General features: G+C 28.4%; 1 protein-coding gene across 1 annotated transcript; it reads left to right on the plus strand.

Annotated features, from left to right (window-relative positions):
• Positions 1 to 192: 192 nt before the first annotated feature.
• On the plus strand, positions 193 to 18,840 carry LOC100160541 (acyl-CoA synthetase family member 2, mitochondrial). Its single transcript, XM_008187895.3, has 16 exons — positions 193 to 381; positions 1,482 to 1,632; positions 9,112 to 9,197; positions 9,278 to 9,385; positions 11,942 to 12,131; positions 12,345 to 12,473; positions 13,645 to 13,868; positions 13,927 to 14,029; positions 14,573 to 14,677; positions 14,788 to 14,942; positions 15,493 to 15,667; positions 15,852 to 15,959; positions 16,595 to 16,743; positions 16,984 to 17,125; positions 18,290 to 18,400; positions 18,496 to 18,840. The coding sequence occupies exons 4-16, from the start codon at positions 9,318 to 9,320 to the stop codon at positions 18,622 to 18,624; spliced, it is 1,788 nt and encodes a 595-aa protein (XP_008186117.1). The 5' UTR covers positions 193 to 381; positions 1,482 to 1,632; positions 9,112 to 9,197; positions 9,278 to 9,317; the 3' UTR covers positions 18,625 to 18,840.
• Positions 18,841 to 20,258: the final 1,418 nt, after the last annotated feature.

Here is a 20,258-nt window from a genome sequence, read left to right on the forward strand (position 1 = left end):
ATGAGCTAACGATAAAACCAGCTGGTGTCAGGGTAATCAGTTAACAATTATGGGCTGATTAAAATATTATAATATATATATATCGGAAGTCTGACAGGTACGAAAACATGTTACGTAATAGCATTGATTATGAATACTAGACTTATTCATGATAAAATCAATGGTAATAGTTAAATTAATACTGAGGACGTTTTTCGGATATTCGGTTGAAGAATAGTTGGATTGGCAGTATGTTTACCAATATACAAACGACTTTTTAACGCGATTTAAAATATTTAACGATACAATACACCATCAACTGTGAAGTTAAACATCGAATAGAATTTTATTAAATCATAGATACTATGAACGTTTGGCGTAAGTGTCATAACTGTAAACTGGGTAAGAATTGTATCATTATTATTATAATTATTATCAAGGTGTAATTTTACAGCATAATCAAGGCATACAGACTAATGACTATACATGCAGGTATACAAATCTAACCTAAATGCACTTGCTAAGATGCTCCTTCTTTAATTTATAACTGTTTTCAAGTTTTGTCAATATCGAGGAATACAATTCGTTCAGTATCAAGATTTAAAATTCTTAATCTTCACTAAATTGTATATTTAAATTAATTCAGATATGACCATCAAATTACACTTGTTGAAGTATTTTAATAAATTCAAATAAATATGAATTATATTTACAAATATAAATGTTCAAAAGAATTATTATGAAAAAAAACTATACATAATATTATTATAGTGGATATTACTATTGATAATAATTTATAAATAATAAATAATCATTCATAATATTTCTACAAGATAATAATAAGTGTACCTATAATAATTTAAATACATATTTAAATACAAATTCACAAACGCTGAAAGTAATGTTATCTAACTACATACTAATGGATGATACTAATTGGATTTGAGTCAACTTCAAGTTATTTAAATAAATAAAAACCTACAAAATTAACATTTAATAAAATATATTTATAATAGGTATATACAAATAGGTATAATTTCATTTATATTTTTATATAGTTGCCAATTTTTTAATTCTGTGTTGTTTATTTTTAATTATGTATTCATGTATTTACTTGATGGACCGTAACCAAAACTATAGTTGTAGTTGGATTAAATTTATAATACTTCTGGACTTTGGTGTTTGTGAATTTTAATTATTTCACCTATTTTTTCCATTACATAGCAAGACGCGTTAAATATTTAAATAACTCTTTTTATATTATTATTTATTTATAATCATTAATATTACCTAGATTAAAACTGTACACTCATATTGAACGTATAATTGATACACGCGTATTTTATCGATAATCTACGACTGAAGCCAATCAGCAGTTAATAATAAGTAAATATGTATTACCATAGGTAAGGTACTTAACTATAGGAAACGCTATTCATGTATAATCAAATGAGTGATAGTTAACACTAATAGTTTTTTTTCTTGATTGATAATGATTTTAGATTTAGTATAACAATGTAGAATATCTATCATTTCTCACGAGTGCATTTCAATTATATCAGTTCATGCACAGTGTTTCATCAAACAATAAACGGGATTTTCGAACAAAAAATGTTGTACATTTTACAGATTAATATAGGATCTACAATCTAGGTAAGTACTTATATGTTTAATGCTATGTATATTATTATGTTATAATGTTCCATGTGCATCGTAAATATATATTTACTACCGGACTGGGTTACGTGTAATCATATAGAATTAATAATCGTACATCGCCATAAATCATTATCACGTTCACGTCACTGAATGACTATAGGTAGATATATATTTAGAGTATAAGTTCGACAATTCTATGCTTGCATATGAGTTCAGTTAGGATGCAGCAATTTAAGCATACTAAGCAGCATGTGATAAATTCAGAGCATTTATTAAGGGTATTAAATGAAAGAAGGTGTACTCCCATCTCATAAAATTAATCTAGGTCTCATATTGTATACAATACAATTTCAGTATACTGAATCTAGTAGGTGATACCTAAATACTCATTATAAATTAATACTGATTCGTTAGAGAAAATATCTTATAGGTAGTTATAATATAATGTAGAATTTGTATCTAACAATTATGAACAAAAATAAAAATTTAACACTTACAAAAACTAATTCAAAATTTTTAAAATTACATATTATAACTAAAATTATAACAACTAATAATTATTGTAGAATTATAATATTTATACAATACCTAATATAATAACCAAATAATTTTTAATATTTAATTTTCGTAGAATAATAATACGAGTATTATTGTGATGTTTTTTTTCATTGTTGGTTCCTATCTAGTTATGAATAGTAAAAATTATCTAATAGTAAATACTGCTTATCGGTAACCTACTTTTATATTGGCGGATATGTTCTTACCCATCATAATACGTTTTTCATCAATTTTCACAATATGTTATTAATTTATGAAATCATCTATTTTCAGTGTTTATGAATCTATTGAATCTTCATTAAGTTCGTGTTATCACATGTCTTTCGATCATATTTTGTGCATATTCTGTCGTTTTTATTGTAAACATTTTTAGCACATATCTATTTTGTAATATTTAAGAAAATTATAAACACTAAAAATTATATCTATCACTATATTAATTCCGGAGGCCAACGATTTGTACCTACGATTGTCAATTATTATACGTTATTATTGTTTCTTAATAATTAATAATTCTCGTTGGTCTCGTTGTTTATTGATAATATTAATCGCAGTTAATCAGTTATAAAAAAAATCGGGGAACTCGCTCAACATTACAGTGTTTATATCATACACGTTACAGGTACTACGTCATTGAGTTTGTAGGTTAATATAATGGACACATCAATCATAAATTTAAAGTTTTTAAATTGTTTCACTCATGAATTAAACATATAAACAATTACGATTTAGGTAGTTAAAAATGGGCTTAGCTTGAAAATTCCCATTCATTTCCCATTTTCTTTTTTCCCTCTGTTATTTCAATAAGTGCTGGGTAGTTTTAATTTCGGCCGCTTAAAAGTATATCGACTAGATTCAATTTTCTACCAGAAACCACCACTGAAGTAGAAGATTGAAGCATTTCTCTACAATAAAACACACACACATATTATATACACACACTAATTTACGACCAATACATTCATCGTTTCATGCAGAATCTAAAATCATACACGCGTACCTAATCGTTTTTGAGATAATTTCCACTACATAGAACGCGCAGTGCAGATTAGACCGATCCGTACTAAACCATAACGTTATATTTATAAAATATAGGTAGTCGACAAAGTGGTGTGACAAAGGACTTTATTTGAGGTACGTTCTTCAACTTAAAGGGTGGTGGGTGTCCTGGAGACTAGGGACATTTCACATATAGTATATAATTTATTAAGTAAACCCTAAGACTAAGCCAATCATTCTCAGTTACCATTTACGTAAATACGTAATTATTTATATATATATAAGTATTTATAATAAATTACTAATATAAATTATTCTGCCTCATAAGTTAATGAAGTTCACCACGCCACTGAGCCGGTATATGATATATTATTATATAGGTAGAATACTGCTCTGTCGTGAAAAACTTTCCGAGAGCCGCAGTTGTAAGTACAGTTGTATAGAACCCGTAATGACATTATGTATATTACTTTTTAACAATAACTGCAACAATATTATTGTATTATCCGAGAAAATTCATCCGGAAATACGAAAGTGTTTTAAATGTACGTGTTGTTTTGTCAATAATTTTTGTTTCGAAGGCCTAATAACATGCAATTACCGGAAACCGTCCCTCGATACGCATGCAATGTTTGACAGCTACAAGTATAATCCGGGCTTGATATCATTCCGTATATATAATATTGTCGTCGTAGCCGGTATATATGTATTACATAACACACACATACTTAAACACTTTTATATGTATATACTATATTCATATTATATTATAATATATATTATTATATATACGCACACGTATGTATATCATGACGTATTCCCTGCAATATGTATCCGAACGACGCACAAGGCACCCCGAAGAAATTAAACTTTGACAACCCTCTCGCGTTTCGTGCGTTCAAACAAACGATTACCCGGTCGGTGGTACGTCGAATATCATACTATAGAATAATAATAATATTACGTATTCGTGTGTATATTATTATTACAACATATATAATGTATCTATATAGACGTTCGCTCGCGATTCTCGGCGTACCTATATTTACATATTTTACTGTTATTAGGCAAGTATATCAATAGTATGATGTGAATGTGTTACTTATAAAATTTGACGTTTATAAAAATACAATAAAATACAATACCGGCTACTTGCCCTATAGGCGCGTTCACTTTTTCATATAATATGTAGATACCACTTGTACCCAGGCTCGGCTCAAGGGGTAGGCGACATAGACCCGCGCCTAGAGGGGCACTTTAGTAAGAGGGTGGTATTTTCAATATGGTAATATTATATTATTAGGTGCCTAGTGCACTTTCCGATTGAGCCAGTCCTACGTGTACCTCTCCTCAACCACGTGCAATATTCGTATATTATACTACATAATATAGAGCAATACATCATATTGTTATTATTGTATTATTATGATAATTTTATTATATTATTTACAATATCAAGTTAATTGTTATATTTACCTTTTGCTTGTGTGTATATGGTATATCCCAACATACCTATAACGTGTAATATAATGTAGGTACAATAATATTATATCGTCGTATAATTATCTACCTTATATTAAAATGATATAAAAACATGCATATTGTTATTGTTTATTGTCTTGCATTGATTTATATCAATAGCCAATGCCACGTCCCTATAGATACACAATGTAATAACGACCTTGTATTTCGCGATTAACAGCAAAAAGTTCAGAAATGCATAGTGTACCTAAAAAATAATTTATAATAAATAAGTGTAATATAGTGTAACACTTGGTGTATGGTTCGAAACGTAGGTATATGGCTAAATGCGAAAAGACTGAACGCAATATTATGACAATAGACGGTCCATAATAAGAGCATTTTTTTTTTTGTTTTAAGATAAGGTGCCTACAACGCTTTTATTGTTATTTGGTCTACAAACCTCTGAGCGACCATCGTACTTTGCATTGTTATTATTTTATTGTTTAAAATGATCAACTTTCACCCCAGTAAAAAAACGTCTGTGTTACCTTGTTACCTATATGATATAGGTACCTAGATATTATGTATACGCCTATGCACAATATCGTCACTTGCGCGATGAAGGATTTTATGTAAAGAAACACGAATATTATCAGATATAATGTATTTTGTTCATTCTTTATAGTGTGGTATTATTTTACGTGTCCCGCTTACCTACCTGCAATTTCGATATAATAATACCAAAACTGTACAATATTATATTATAATATTGTATGCTATTGTAGGTTTATAGTTTTATACATAGTTATTATAACTTAGCGGTTGTTGACAAAACCTAACTTTAAAATAAACATAATATTTTGATTGATCATTAAAATTTTTGCTTGTATATTGTATTTAACTACCATTAATTTCCGTTGAATATAATATATAATAAAATTATTTATTTTGTGTTATTTTATTTCATAGAAATATTGTGGGCCTTAGTGAGAAGAAAAAATTAAGTGTATGCAAAAATATAGTATGCATATATACAGTATATAAATCGTGAACATTAATCAACATTAATACACTTAACATTATAATAATTGTCGATTGAGCTTACATACAAAACGCTTAAAATGTGTATTTATAGCTTAGATTCAATTAAAATTTCGAAAATTGACTAACAATTAACAAAGAGTAAATTAAATTCTTGAGAACCACTTAACATGATATTATAATAGTTTGGTCAAATAATACGAAACAATTGAATACATTTAAATTTTAAATACCGACAAATAATGACAGTATTTACTAAATATCATCGTGAAAATAATGTTATTCAAAACCATTAAACGCATTTAATAATGTAACAAATATTACTAGTTTAGAATTTGTTATTTTTCGAACCCAATTACTCGTACTTACCTACTAACTTAGTTTCATTTATATTCGTAAAATATGATTTTCATAGCACCCATCTTAACCTAAATTCTTTATATAACAAAACTATAAATTTAATTTAATTAAGTTTGAAGTTTTTAAATAAACTTCTGGCCCAACATGATTCCCCCTCCCCAATAAATTAATAACTTCAAGCTTGTACACAAATCAGTCTAACTTACATACAACACTGAGAAAGTTGAGTTGTAAAAATATTTAAATCGTAAAGATTGCAAAATATAAGCTAAGTAAACCTAATATTTAAATGCAATTTTATTCTACTGTAGGTACCTAAATCGTAATAATACCTATTTTAACATAAACAAAGATTGTAAAATATTTAATGATGAATTTAGATTGTTGCACATTGTGTAAGTAAAAAATGAATTTTAAAATACTTATTTTTTCTATAATATATTTGTTGAATCTCAATCGAAAAACTTATTATCTTCCAGTGGATCGTGTATAAATGTATAATAGATATTATTATATTTTTATAGGGCTACATATTATTGCGAATGAAAAATTTACTGTGGGGCCACAACCCAACGTCATCACACTTATAACCAACTATCCCTTATTGTTTTTCAATAATGTTAAATTTACTACAGCTATATTAACCTTTTAAATAATAATTTTAAATTACCTTAATAAATAAGTGTTTGTATTAGACAGATAAATATTATTCTTAATGATATGATCAAGGTTTCTACCAAAAAATATATAGTATTTTCGACAAGGATTGGTTTCGATGTTTGTAATAAACAAATAAAAGGTTTAGTTGAAAAATAATGAGCTCTTAATCGTTTTCCGATCCACCATATTTTTAGTAAACCATTGTACGCGTATCTAATACCTATGCTGTAATGCTATATAATATGTTTATATTATATTATCATACAACATTATTCATTAATTAAATAATATTATAGCATTGTTTGAATGTTGATTAATAATAACCGGCTCATGGTTTTACTATCAACAATAATTATTGAACCTTTAAAAATGATAATTCAATTTAATCATATTTACTAGAATGATCATAAGGAAGTTGGTAATAAATAATGTCTAGTAGGTAACTATAATAAATAGGTACTAAATACTAATGTATATATTATAGATATCCAGAGAAGTGTAATTACCATACATATTTTATTGGTACTCGTTAGAAAACACTCATTATCTTCACTGAAAATGAAACAAAATGTAAATATTTAATTTCGTGAAGTTAAGGTACCTCATACGTACATTGTAAATTAATTTTGATAAGTCTGCTACTAACAACCATTACAATGATTAATGATTATGATTTATGATGATATTTTACTTGATATTAAGGTACACATTATTTTAAGCAAATATGTATTAATCAAGTATTGCTTCTTTTATATAGTATCAAAAAATATTAATCAGTTTCACGACACTCCAAAAAAATATACCACTATTACGTTTGCTGACGTACCTACTTGAAGAAATTACATTTTTTTGAATTTTATTGATGAATAACTATGTTTCAAAAAATGTAATAGTTTTTACATACTTACTGTTGGAAACTCGTTTTTATAAAATTTCCCTATAAATAACTTTTGCACCTATTTTTGGAATACTCTTAAATGTTAGGTACAAAGTTCATCATAATTAAATTGTTTCTACATATATACTACAAAATTTACGAAATTATTTAAAAACACGAAGACGGTTGATAATAAATAATATAATATAATAATATAAATTATATAGAAGGTATAGAATATAATGATTATTATAATATTCATAATTTGGCTGTGTTAATAATGGATTTTTACGTGTATAAGATGATATTATATTATGCATATACTGCATACATCACTATTTAGATAAAAAATAAATAAGTATGCATTATTAATTATAACTGTTGTAGTGTTATATAACTTATAATAATAAATTATTATATAATATTAATTATAGTACTTACATGTTTTATTATTATTTCGTATATGTAACTTGGAAATATATAGCAAACACTTGAAATCGGCTAACGACAAATAAATTTGTGTAATATTCTAGAGTACTTAATATTCTAGGGTACTGCAGGCTACCTATACATAATTTGTTTTTTTTCGGAGCACTAAATAGTTTCAATTTTGATGATTAGAAATAAAAACTATTGCACAACTATTGCACAGTTGACTACTTAGTCAATTTTTATATTAAATGAATGAGAATCAACTAGGAAATCATTATTTTAACTGGGTTTTGAGCTAAATCTGCTAAATATATAATATAATTTTTTTAATTCGCCAATTCATAATTTTTTCAAATTTAATATTGCAACACAAATATTTATAACACACCCGGTGTAGTAGTTCGTTGAATGGAACTGTAACAGATATTTTATCATATTAGATAATTCGTTTCTTTTTATTTTTGGACTGGGCCAATGTTAGTCTACGTTTATGCAATTTTAATTTAACACACATTGGCGGACACACTATACATTTTAATAAGTCTAAAGAATTGTTTAGTTTAAACTTCCTGCAATATTATATTATTTAAAATCACTCTGAATACGTTAGGTTTTTCATTGAATCAATGAAACTATTTCTACTTTCATTCTCCATTGTTAATGAATAAATCTTAAAAGTAAAACACTTTATTTTACAGCTGTATACGCGTTTATTCATTTCGATAACATCGCGAACACGAACGCATAAAAAGTAAAACTCGGTCAGAACTGTATACACTTTTTTTTCGTTTATATGTTTTTATTTTTTCTGTATTGTATAAGCATCTTAAATGTACAATTATATTCTATACATAAGTATTAAGTATCTACCTTGATAAATTACTATTTAATAATATATATATTGTCAATCAACTAATTTCAAAACTTTCACTTTCTTTCCACACCTCACCATGCACAGTTAAATGTATTCAGTCATTTTTTCCAGTTAGTGTTAAACCAACTTAATATGTTTAGGTATTATTCAGCACATATTTTTTCAATAGAACTAATGATCTAATAACATTATGATTTAATATTTTCAGATTATCAAATAATACTGACAGATATTAATCAATTCCAGAACGTCTGTTATACTCTGTACCTAGTATATTACATGGAATCATAAGAGGTAAAATACGAATTAGTCTTTAAGATTTAGTATACGAAATCATTACAGTTATACCATTTAAACGATTTTTTTCGCTTTAGGTGATTATTAATAATAATAAAATTATTTATTGTTAATAAAATGACCAACTGCTCGTTGTTTAAAATAATGAATCTGAAAGGATTAAGTGCTATTAATAGATATAAAATGTAAGTATTTAATGTATTTAATATATTTTAATTTTATAATCATATTGATTTACAAATCTACCTACAGAGTATTATTATTTAATTTGTATATGTATAGGTACAATATCCGTTAAAAACTTCAAAACATTTCAAAATGGTTATTATTATTATTATTATTGCGAATGTAATCATATAATGTTTTATATAATCATTAAATCAATTCGGACGGTACAACACACTTTAGTAGACAGAAGAAGTAGATTTAGCCGTATAGTCTGCTTACAAAGGTTCAATATCTGGTTTAACCCGAGAAGTCGATAATCAGCCATATAATACGGCTCGTAGGCACATCATACTAAAATTAACGGGGCGTGTCATGTTTTTCCATTTTAAGTTTTAATTGTGTGTAAACCGTGCAAATACGAATATTAAGCTGCAGTGTTAAATTATATTACCGAATGCAGAGGGTATAGGTATAGGTACTTGTCACGCGTCGCCCTCCGGTTTTCTAGACTATTGGATATTTTTTTCGGTTAAATGTACCATGTTTACCACGCAACTAGGTCATTTTCATACGAGTGGCCATGACCTACAGAGCTTCAAGTCTACGGTATTTCCGTGCATAAAATATAATGAATGAATTTTGATTTTTGAACGATTAAATAAACTTCACCGATGTTAGGCGTATACGATTGTAAAATGCGTAATAGATATCTAATGCCGATTGAAAAATAATTAGAATAATAATAATAATTGTTATTAATATTAGTATTAGCATTAAAATTAGTTATTAATTATTATAGCCTCGAGTGGCGAATTTATTATTTATATATATAAAATGATCGTGTCACAATGTTAGTTACCACTTACCATACTCTTCCGAAACGGCTTGAGAGATTTTTATGAAATTTTATATGCATATTCAGTAGGTCTGAGAATCGGCTACTATCTATTTTACATACTCCTAAGTGATTAGGCTTGTCCAGAAAAAAATAAAAATAATATTATTAATAGAATAATAATAATGTATTATATATTGGTTGCGATTGGTTAATCGAGCATGTTTGTTGATTTGTATTATTATTTTTGTCAATATATATATTATATATAAATGAATGTTTGTGTATAGATTATACCTCTGGGAAGAAGCTGATAGGCTAATTTAAAAAAGGGTTAAATTTGGTTTTTTTTGTTCATTGGATTTTAGAATGGTTATAGGTTAGGTTAGGATTTTGTACTAATTGATTATATTAATCTACTATAGGTGGAATTAAGTAAAAACGACAAACTTGGTATAACTTTGATACTTTTAGAGTTAAATCATATACTTACGTACAAACAGTACGGAGTCCGCGATCTACCGCAAGTAGATTGCTTACCTGATGCTGCGAATCAGAATTTTAATTCCGGGCAACAGAAAAATTAAGATAAATCTAGAACATCATACACCGAATGTTAAATGACGCATTGAACAATTAACGCATTTGAGTCATATATAGTTTGTACATTTAACGCGTAACGAAGTGCACGGGATCAGCTAGTTTATATATATAATAATCTGCCATTTGTGCGTGTTTTTTTCTCTAATTAGATTACCACAAGTAAAATTGATGGTTAATAATAATTATAAGATGGCTTGATAGCGTGTGAGTGGAGAGGAATTACTGCACCAGTAATTGATATACCACAACACGAGTTATTTTAGCTAGGTATCTATTTACATTTAAGTGCAGGTGCCTATAGGCTGTAGTGTACCTACGTAGGTACTACTGCTAAGTTGGAGACGTGAAGGATTTGCGATTTGGTGATTTGCCTAAAGTTTTAAAAAATCAAATTTAACCCTTTTTAAATTAGCCCATCTTCTTCCCAGAGGTCTAATCTACACACAAACATTCATTTTTATATATTTTATATATTGATAAAAAATAATAATACAAATCAACAAACACGACTGATTAACCAATAGGAACCAATATAAAATTATACCAGTATAATATTAATTATACACTACCATACACTATTTTTTACTTATTTTTTCTAAACAAATATCCACTGTTGCGCCACTGTTGTATTTTTGACATCCAGATTTCCTACTTTTCTGGTGGATTTTCCTAAAATTTTCTTTCATAAGAACCTTGTCCTGAAAATTACGAACACAACAAAAAAGAATATGCCAAATCGGTCCTGCCGTTCTTAATTAATGAATTACTATACATATTTGGCACCTTTTTTATATATATAGATTACAGAAAAAATGTCTGACCTTTTCTACTAATATTATAAAAGACACAAATGCTATGTAAAAATTGCCGCTTATGTCGGGCTTTGCATGAAAAATGTATTAATTTAATGAACCATTAAATATTTAAAAAATGTATATGTCCACTAAATTATATTTTAAGCATCTAAACCTCTATATATTATTGTTTATTCGTTAAATGTTTAGTGATTGTTTATGCAACATGAATTTTTTAGTATATTAAAATATTAAATACATAATATTATAATATTATCGTCGCTTGTAATAATATTGTACTATATAATGTTTCCTCATTCATCGTTTTCGTTTTTCTACAGTCATCATAGATTTTCGAGAAACAATCACTGGTCGAAGCACAGCTACGTGTGTGGGGCCTCGAGTGATCCACTCAAAGCTTACACGGTCGGAGGGGTTTTCAATGACGTCGTGCAACAGACTCCGGACCGAGAGTTCTTGGTTAGTCGACATGAAAATAAACGATACACGTTCGCCGCCATGGATTCCGAGGTCAGCGAAAACTAAAATAATACAATAATATTACTATCGGTTTCATCGAAAGCGATAGTTTTGATATTTTGTCCTATATTATATTATTATTAGCATTACCTACATACTTACACCCGTTGCGTATACAGTTAGGCACGACACGCAGAAAAATAATATGTACTCAAATAATATAATGCAAACGTGCATGTTAATTGATTCATATTCTTTGAATAGGTGGATAAGCTGTGCAGGAGCTTTAATGCCGTTGGCCTTAAACGCGGGGACCGAGTCGGAATATGGATGCCCAATTGCGCGTTATACTTCACGGCGATTATCGCGACAGCTCGCCTGGGACTGATTTTGGTATTAATTTTTTAATTTTTATTAATTATTGTTAAAAAATAAAGAATTAAGCTTACACTTTCTTTCCCGTCCTTTACTTTGGGTGTTGGGGGAACAGAAATTCAAGTGTAATCTGAGTGCTTCTGAAATGTAAACAAATATTTATTCTGCAAAAAATGTTTGATTTTCTTTTATGGCATCTATGAAATGTGTTTATAAGTTTGCTATATTGCATATAACGTGAACAGGTTGGTGGATCTTTAGTGATTAAAAAAGGGTGTGTCATCAATTGATAATGTATGTCCAATCTGTGCTCTGTATAGGTGATGGAAATATTGTTGATGATGATTTAATTTAATTTATATGGTGACTGTGTGAATATCTATTTTAACTGTTTTTAAAAAATTTATTTTTATTTATTAGTTTGTTTGTTGGTAATGTTAAGTTCCTGTAGTTTTGCCAGGTTGAAAAGATTTCATTGTGAGTAAAAAGTATGAAATTGTTTATTGTTAATTTAATACTGTTTTGCTGATTTTGAAATTAAAATATAAATAAAAAGTGGGTAAGTGAATGTCGCTCTGCTGTATAGTAGGTTACAAGTGGGTCAATGTATAATGGATTGTATTAAACTTGAACCAATGATATAATATCAATGTATAAGGAAAATAACTGTGAGCGAAGACGGTATGTCAGTCTGGATATTTTATATTTTTATTATTTATTATATCTTAGAAGTTGAATTAATATTATTAATTTTTGTTCGTGTCTATGGTGATATACAAAGCGTTAGGAATTAGAATCCCGTTTTTAGCGGTTTTTCGTAATTTTTCCGTAGTTTTTCTCGTGGCATTAAATAACTATTGAGAAAATCAAAAAATTACTTATATAAAGTACCATCTTGATCCAATTTTCTAAAAGATAAGATACTATATGTTGAAATCGAAGGACTCCTTTTAGTAGACATTTTGTGTACAGGAAAAAAAATTGAAATAATTAACACTATTGTAAAACCACTAGCTTCCTCGCTCCGCTCAGAACCTAAAATATAATTTAATATAATATAGGTATATTACCTATATAGTATATATTATATATAAATTATTACAGTCAGCAGAGGTGTAATAAGATATTATAATATTGCTTATGGTCAACGTCTAAATAGTATACATATACGTATATTATATAATTTTAGGTAAACATCAATCCTGCATATCAGAGTGATGAACTGAAACACACTTTAACGCTGGCTGAAGTAAAGTGTTTGTTGACCTTAGAGAAGTTCAAGACCCAAAATTATCCCGAAATATTGGAGAAAGTCGATCCGGATATTTGGAATCGACCGTGTAACACGCCGGTCAAGTCGAAAGTGATGCCCACGCTGAAATCAGTTATTTTTGATTCAGAAAACCATATAAAGTTAGTGTTAATATAAACCTAACAGAAATTAGCATTTTAACACAGTTTTACATTACAGTGGTGCCTATAATTTACAAACGTTCTTGGACCTGGGTTTCAATTCAAATTATAGTATTCCTAATGTTCAACCAGATGAAGGTTGTATTATTCAGTTTACTTCAGTAAGTATAAGACAGTGAATTGTTTAGATTTATATTATATTATTCTATGAATCTATGATATTTTAATAATGTGATACATTGCTATTTTTATACAAATAATCAATTAATATAACACTTTACTTATGCGAACAGTATTTTTTTTACTTACCACCGCATTTTTACATACATGAAAATATTGTTGCTTATAAGCTACCTATATAAATCAAGAATTGTGTACTTTTGATAAAGTTAAACTGTTCAGTCTGTTATGAATATTATGATATTTTGAGAGTATGTTTCTTATAATAATAAATGTACTAAATTCAACAAGCAAGTTTTAATATATTTAATATATTTATATACGTATTACCTGCAGCATTTTAAATTACATTAAAATTATAGATACATTTATTTTACAATATTGTAAAGATAAACTTTCTAGGTTAGATCTCAAGTATGCTTTTCCTGGCTGAAGTGGTGCACATTGCACATAGCTTTTAGTTTTAATGTTTTAAAATCTATGAAATGATATTTTTTCAATTCATCAATTGAAATTACTTTTAGGGCACCACTGGTAAACCAAAAGCAGCATTATTGAACCATTTTGGTCTAATGAACAACGCCTACTCTATTATGAAGCGTTTAGGGATCTACGATGGCATCAGTAAAGTAAAGTTATTAGAAATATTTTTAAATTTATCTGATTATGATATTATATTATGATCTACCTACCTATCTAATATTATGAATATTAATTAATAATTACTATATACGTTTAGGGAATATTGCATAAGTTCTGCAATCCAATGCCTTTATTCCATGCTTCGGGTTTATCCATCGGCGCTCTTGGACCTATGATTACCAAATCAACTGTTGTATTACCGTCAGCTCATTTTGAACCGAAAGCTGCGGTCGATGTTCTTACTAAAGAAAAGTTAGAATATGCGTTTATTCGATTTTTGTTTTAAAAAATAGTTATTTTAAGATTTCATTTTTATAATGAATTTGTTTTAGTTACTTAGTATTATTTAAGATATATTTAAAACATATATAATGAATTGCCCGGCGTTGTCCCGAAAAAATCCACCAAAACCGTGGTTCAAACATGAGACATTCTGTACTAAAATACATGAAAGTGCCACTGCGCCAACAGCCTCGTCGCTTAATTAATAATAAATAATTTTAAAACCAATATAGTAACCATTTATTTTACAAACAAAAATTTCCATCGCAAATCTCAGAATCCCTGTTTAAACACCTCCCCGGGTCTTACCTCTAATTTACCCTATTTAAATAGTCTATCTTCTTCCTAGAGGTCTAATCTATCTCTGTACTAAATTTCATCGCAATCGGTCCAGCCGTTTAGGAATGCATAAAGGACAGAAAAACATTCATTTATATAATATATAGATAACAGTACATTCTTAATTATATAATATTAGCCAACCTAACTATTAATACGAATAATTGAGTCATTATTATAGATGCACAATTTTATTTGGAACGCCGACTGTATTCGTTGACATTATGTCCGTTTTCGAAAACCTTTCGCCAACTCTACAAGACAACGATTTGAAGTTCGGATTATCCGGTGGTGCCACGTGTTCTCCGATCTTGATGACCAAGTTCAATAACATGTTTCCACGCGCGAAAATATTGGTATTTTAAAATTGATTATAATAACTTTTTTATGATTCAGAATATGTCGTGGCAATTTAGTCTCGACAATTGAAACGATATAACTATAATAATTAATAATTATTATTATAATATTTATTATTAATTATTAATATAACTTGTTCGTTTTACTATATATAATTTTCGAATTCTTCAATAATTTTAGTCTTTGTTCGGAATGACGGAAACCAGTCCCTGTTCTTTTCAAAGTTTTACAGACGATTCAGATGAACGAGTAAAGTCGACGATGGGTTTCATACAAGATCACGTGGAAGTCAGTATGATGTCCAACAATATTTATACATATATGATACTAACGTGTTATAAGGGAGGGGTAATAATTAATAAACCTTTTCGGGAAGGCGTTTGTCATAACATTTTAGTTGGGTGATTGTAAACTCCGCCTGCAGAATACCGGTTAGATGAAAAGGTAATGAAAAGGTCTAATGTAAGCTCCGCCAGTTTTGTTTTCTTCCCTGTAACGGGTATATGGAAACTCCGCTAGTATTAAGGCCTTTCTCATGTAAAACCAAATGGTATTTCCCTACTAAAACTAAAAAATGCCCAATGAAAAAAAAATTATTTTTGTCACTGGAAGAGTTTACATAAACCCAATTTTACCTGTTTTATTTTCCTGGCAGAGTTAACACTGAAAAAAGATTTTCGTGGCGGAGTTTACATGCACCCATTTTAGTTACCTGTTGTAGTCTACAGTCTCTCCACCCTCCCCCCATGTAAACACACACAAACACACCCTGATGGTATAGGTACAAGTGCTATACCATGACCTTACATAATTATATTAAACAACTTTAGTGTGCTACTACTATAGACTCTAGTCGATCGATCGATCAGTGATATTATGTGAAAAATATTAAATATCTACTATGATCGTTTGTCAAATTCTAGGCGAAAGTGGTCGATACAAATGGCAATATGGTACCATTCGGAACTCCCGGGGAATTGTTAATTCGTGGGTATCTTGTCATGAATGGTTACTTTAACGACGAAGAGAAGACAAAGGAAACAATTGATTCGAACGGGTGGCTACACACAGGGTAAAGTATTGTCTATTCGAACTGCAGGGTGATTCTTAAGAGGGAGATTCTTATAGATGATTATCGAGTATATCGCTATGCTATTGCTTGTGGCTCGCGATAAAATAATTTATCTGTATATATACAGGCTTCATTTTATTGTATTATTATAATATATATATTATGTGTTAATGTGTTGTTAGCTCATTATGATATTATGATACTTCGATGTTTATAATATTGTTTTACGGCTGTATTTAGAGACCAATTTGTTTTGTACGAAGACGGATATGGCAATCACGTTGGCAGATTAAAAGAAATGATTATCCGCGGTGGTGAAAACTTATTTCCCAAAGAGATAGAATACTTCTTGGAGTCTCATCCATCGATTTCGCAAGTTCAAGTAATTATACATGCATATACTACGATTGTTAAGTATATAATATATTAATATGTATACAAAGTATATAGTTGGGAAAAATTAAAAAATACCATTAGGTAATCGAGTATTATTATAATTATTTATAATTTTAAATTTTCCAATATCATCAACCACCCCGCAATCTCTTTATCTCAGAACTATCAGCTGTTCCCATAATTCCTAACTCCGGTTGACCCCAGAAATCGCCTAGAACAAACGTGGTATCGTGATCTACTAATTGACTAATCCCCACTTTTACATGTTATGAAGTTCTATCGATGGATATTCACTGTCTGAAATGTTGTGAATTTTATTTTATTAATTTTATTCTACTTTTTCTTATATTTCTTATAAACCCACAACATCATGTCTTGTGCTTATTAGTTATTGTAAAATAAAATTTATAAAATGACTATAGATTAAAAAATATATATAATAAATTATAAAAATAACTAGCCAACGATTACGAACAAGCTATACCTATGTTGTTTGCTCTACGATGGACGTAGAGAGACAAAAATATTAAAATGTGAGATAAATCTTCAGTGTAGAATTTAACTAAAAAATAATTATACTTCATCTTAATAGATATTATATAGTATACATTTCCTATATTAACAAATTCGAATAAATGTATATTTATTTAATTTTTAAATTAATCGTGTGTCGTGGCCTAGCCATAGATAACATTTTTATAAACTATTTATTCATCTATTAATCATAATAATATAATATAATGTATTTTCACCCCACTCTCATAGTTTAATAATATGAACTTTTAGGAATATAATTTTAACGTTTTTGTTTTTTAATACTATAATATACGATATTATGATTTATGGTCGATGATAATATTATAATACATTATAGCCAAAATATGTTGAGTATATTATACTCATTACTCGTACACTAAAAACCCGCACCCTACGGGCTACGATTGCGTACTAGGTATTGCCTATTATTATTATTCTAATATTCTTCTAATACATATTTTACACGCACAATATATGTGGATAATATTGCTGTTTGTCACAGGTACCTACTACCTATACAATATACCGTACTGTCTATTATTATTTTATTTTAATAGTATTTTTATAGTACATGATATAAGCACAACTGATGGATAATCGCTTTTTATCGCAGGTCTACGGAATACCCGACGACCGGATGGGTGAAGAAGTGTGTGCCAGCGTCATCGTCAAAGAAGGGGCCGCGGTCACCGAAGCCGACATAAAAGCGTACAGCAAAGGAAAGGTTTGTTTTTGGCTTATTTTTATTCGACAGTACCACAAATGTAATTATACTCCACAACGGTTTCGTATTTTTAATTTGTGTATTATTGTATTCAGATCTCCCATTTTAAGATCCCCAAGTACATATTCATCGAAAAGGATGGGTTCCCGATGACGGCAACGGGCAAAGTCCAGAAGAACAGATTAAGTGAAATAGCGATGCAACGGATTTCGAGCCTTACCTAATATAGTTTTATTTATTTATTTATTTTATTATACAATAGAGAACATCGAACATGCTCCCTCCCCCAGCAAATAATAATACACAAGTCAGCTGCAGTGTATTATTTCCATAGGCATTTGAATCCATCCTCTTTATGCGTTACCGCACTGTGATTGTTAATTTTTTTAAACTATATTATTTTATTTTACCACAATACAATATAATATTATTATCATACATACTGCAGCTATCTATATACCTTATACCTATACGTAATCAAGAAGTCACGCCGTTATGTTTACAAAGTTCAGTAGGTATATATTATACGTTAAATAATTGTATTATAATTAATATAATTTATTTTACGTTAATCAGGTATCTGTTATACCATTATACAGATCAATTATTTGATTGGATTAAAATATACATAATGTGATAATTGAGTGAAATAAATGTTATTAAAAAATGAATATATTTAACAATATATTTAAAAGCGAGGTTAAATAAATACATTTCTGGGGATACAGACCAAAAAAAAAAAAAAATCGATTTAAGTATTATGACGAAATGATATTGAACATAGTGAAGAAATTAAATGAAATCGGCATTTTTTAACTTAGAAAGAATCGCTTATAACCTTAAATTTTAAAACTGGAGTTGAAATAAAATTATTATAAATATTTATTTTGGTTACAAGTTGCGTCTCGTACCACGCACGTCACTCCCGACTGAAGTAGCTCATTCCCCGTCATTGCCAATTATATTACAATACGTTCGTTGAGCAAATATAACATTAGGTATTATTTTTAATTACAAATATTATAATATATTTGTGTTTAATTGATCAATCTCAGAATAATTTTTCTTATACAATTGTATTATATCATTGAATTCAAATTTAACACCATTCATTACAGTTACCCACTTGCCCATCTTTTTAAGTTTTCACTTTTACGAAAAATGACATAAAATTATAATGTCATATAAGTATATAACCAAGCAGATTATTTTTCCTAAGAATCGTAATTTAACATAAAAATGGAATTTCGAACGAGTGGTTAATCACTTACATGTACTTAAAGTAGAGGGGCAGAAAGGTCCTCATAACATGTATAAATTGTGCCTTGCAACAACTACTTTGAAACTCTGTTCATCTAAACTTTGAATAATCGTGAATTTATAACTAATGTACTACCCACCGACTTTTACGGAATTCGATCTTTTAAAGAAATGCTGGAAATATATTTTTCTTGGGAACATAAAAATACAAAATATTATTTATGTTTCTTTAAAAAAAATTAAAAAGTTAAAAAAGATAATGACAATAAAGAGTTGTAAAAAGTATTAAGTATTTTAAAAATTGTTCGTGATGGTTATACATTTTACAAAAAAAAAAAACTTGATAACGTTATTACTTTTCGATAAAATGTGTGTTTAGTGTTAAAATAATCACCCATTATGTAGGTATAATATAATGATAAAAATAAATAAAATAACCTTTTATAAACTGTTAGATAAAAAATAATAGCAAACATAATTTATTGGTTTGTGTTCAATAATTATAATATTATATTTATTCTTACATGTTTTATTGTTATATTGTAGGTCCTATAATTTGGTCCTTGGAGATACATTGCTAATTTTTTGTTGAACTTGG

The sequence above is a fragment of the Acyrthosiphon pisum genome, chromosome A3 (assembly GCF_005508785.2).
Source record: "Acyrthosiphon pisum isolate AL4f chromosome A3, pea_aphid_22Mar2018_4r6ur, whole genome shotgun sequence".
Taxonomy (NCBI): domain Eukaryota; kingdom Metazoa; phylum Arthropoda; class Insecta; order Hemiptera; family Aphididae; genus Acyrthosiphon; species Acyrthosiphon pisum.

Bases quoted from the DNA above. Each gene is read 5' to 3' on its own strand.
- LOC100160541 (XM_008187895.3), top strand. From the start codon at position 9,318: ATGACCAACTGCTCGTTGTTTAAAATAATGAATCTGAAAGGATTAAGT. The intron at 15,960-16,594 runs GTCAGTATGATG...GTCAAATTCTAG, and splicing joins TCATACAAGATCACGTGGAA to GCGAAAGTGGTCGATACAAA. The intron at 18,401-18,495 runs GTTTGTTTTTGG...TATTGTATTCAG, and splicing joins AAGCGTACAGCAAAGGAAAG to ATCTCCCATTTTAAGATCCC.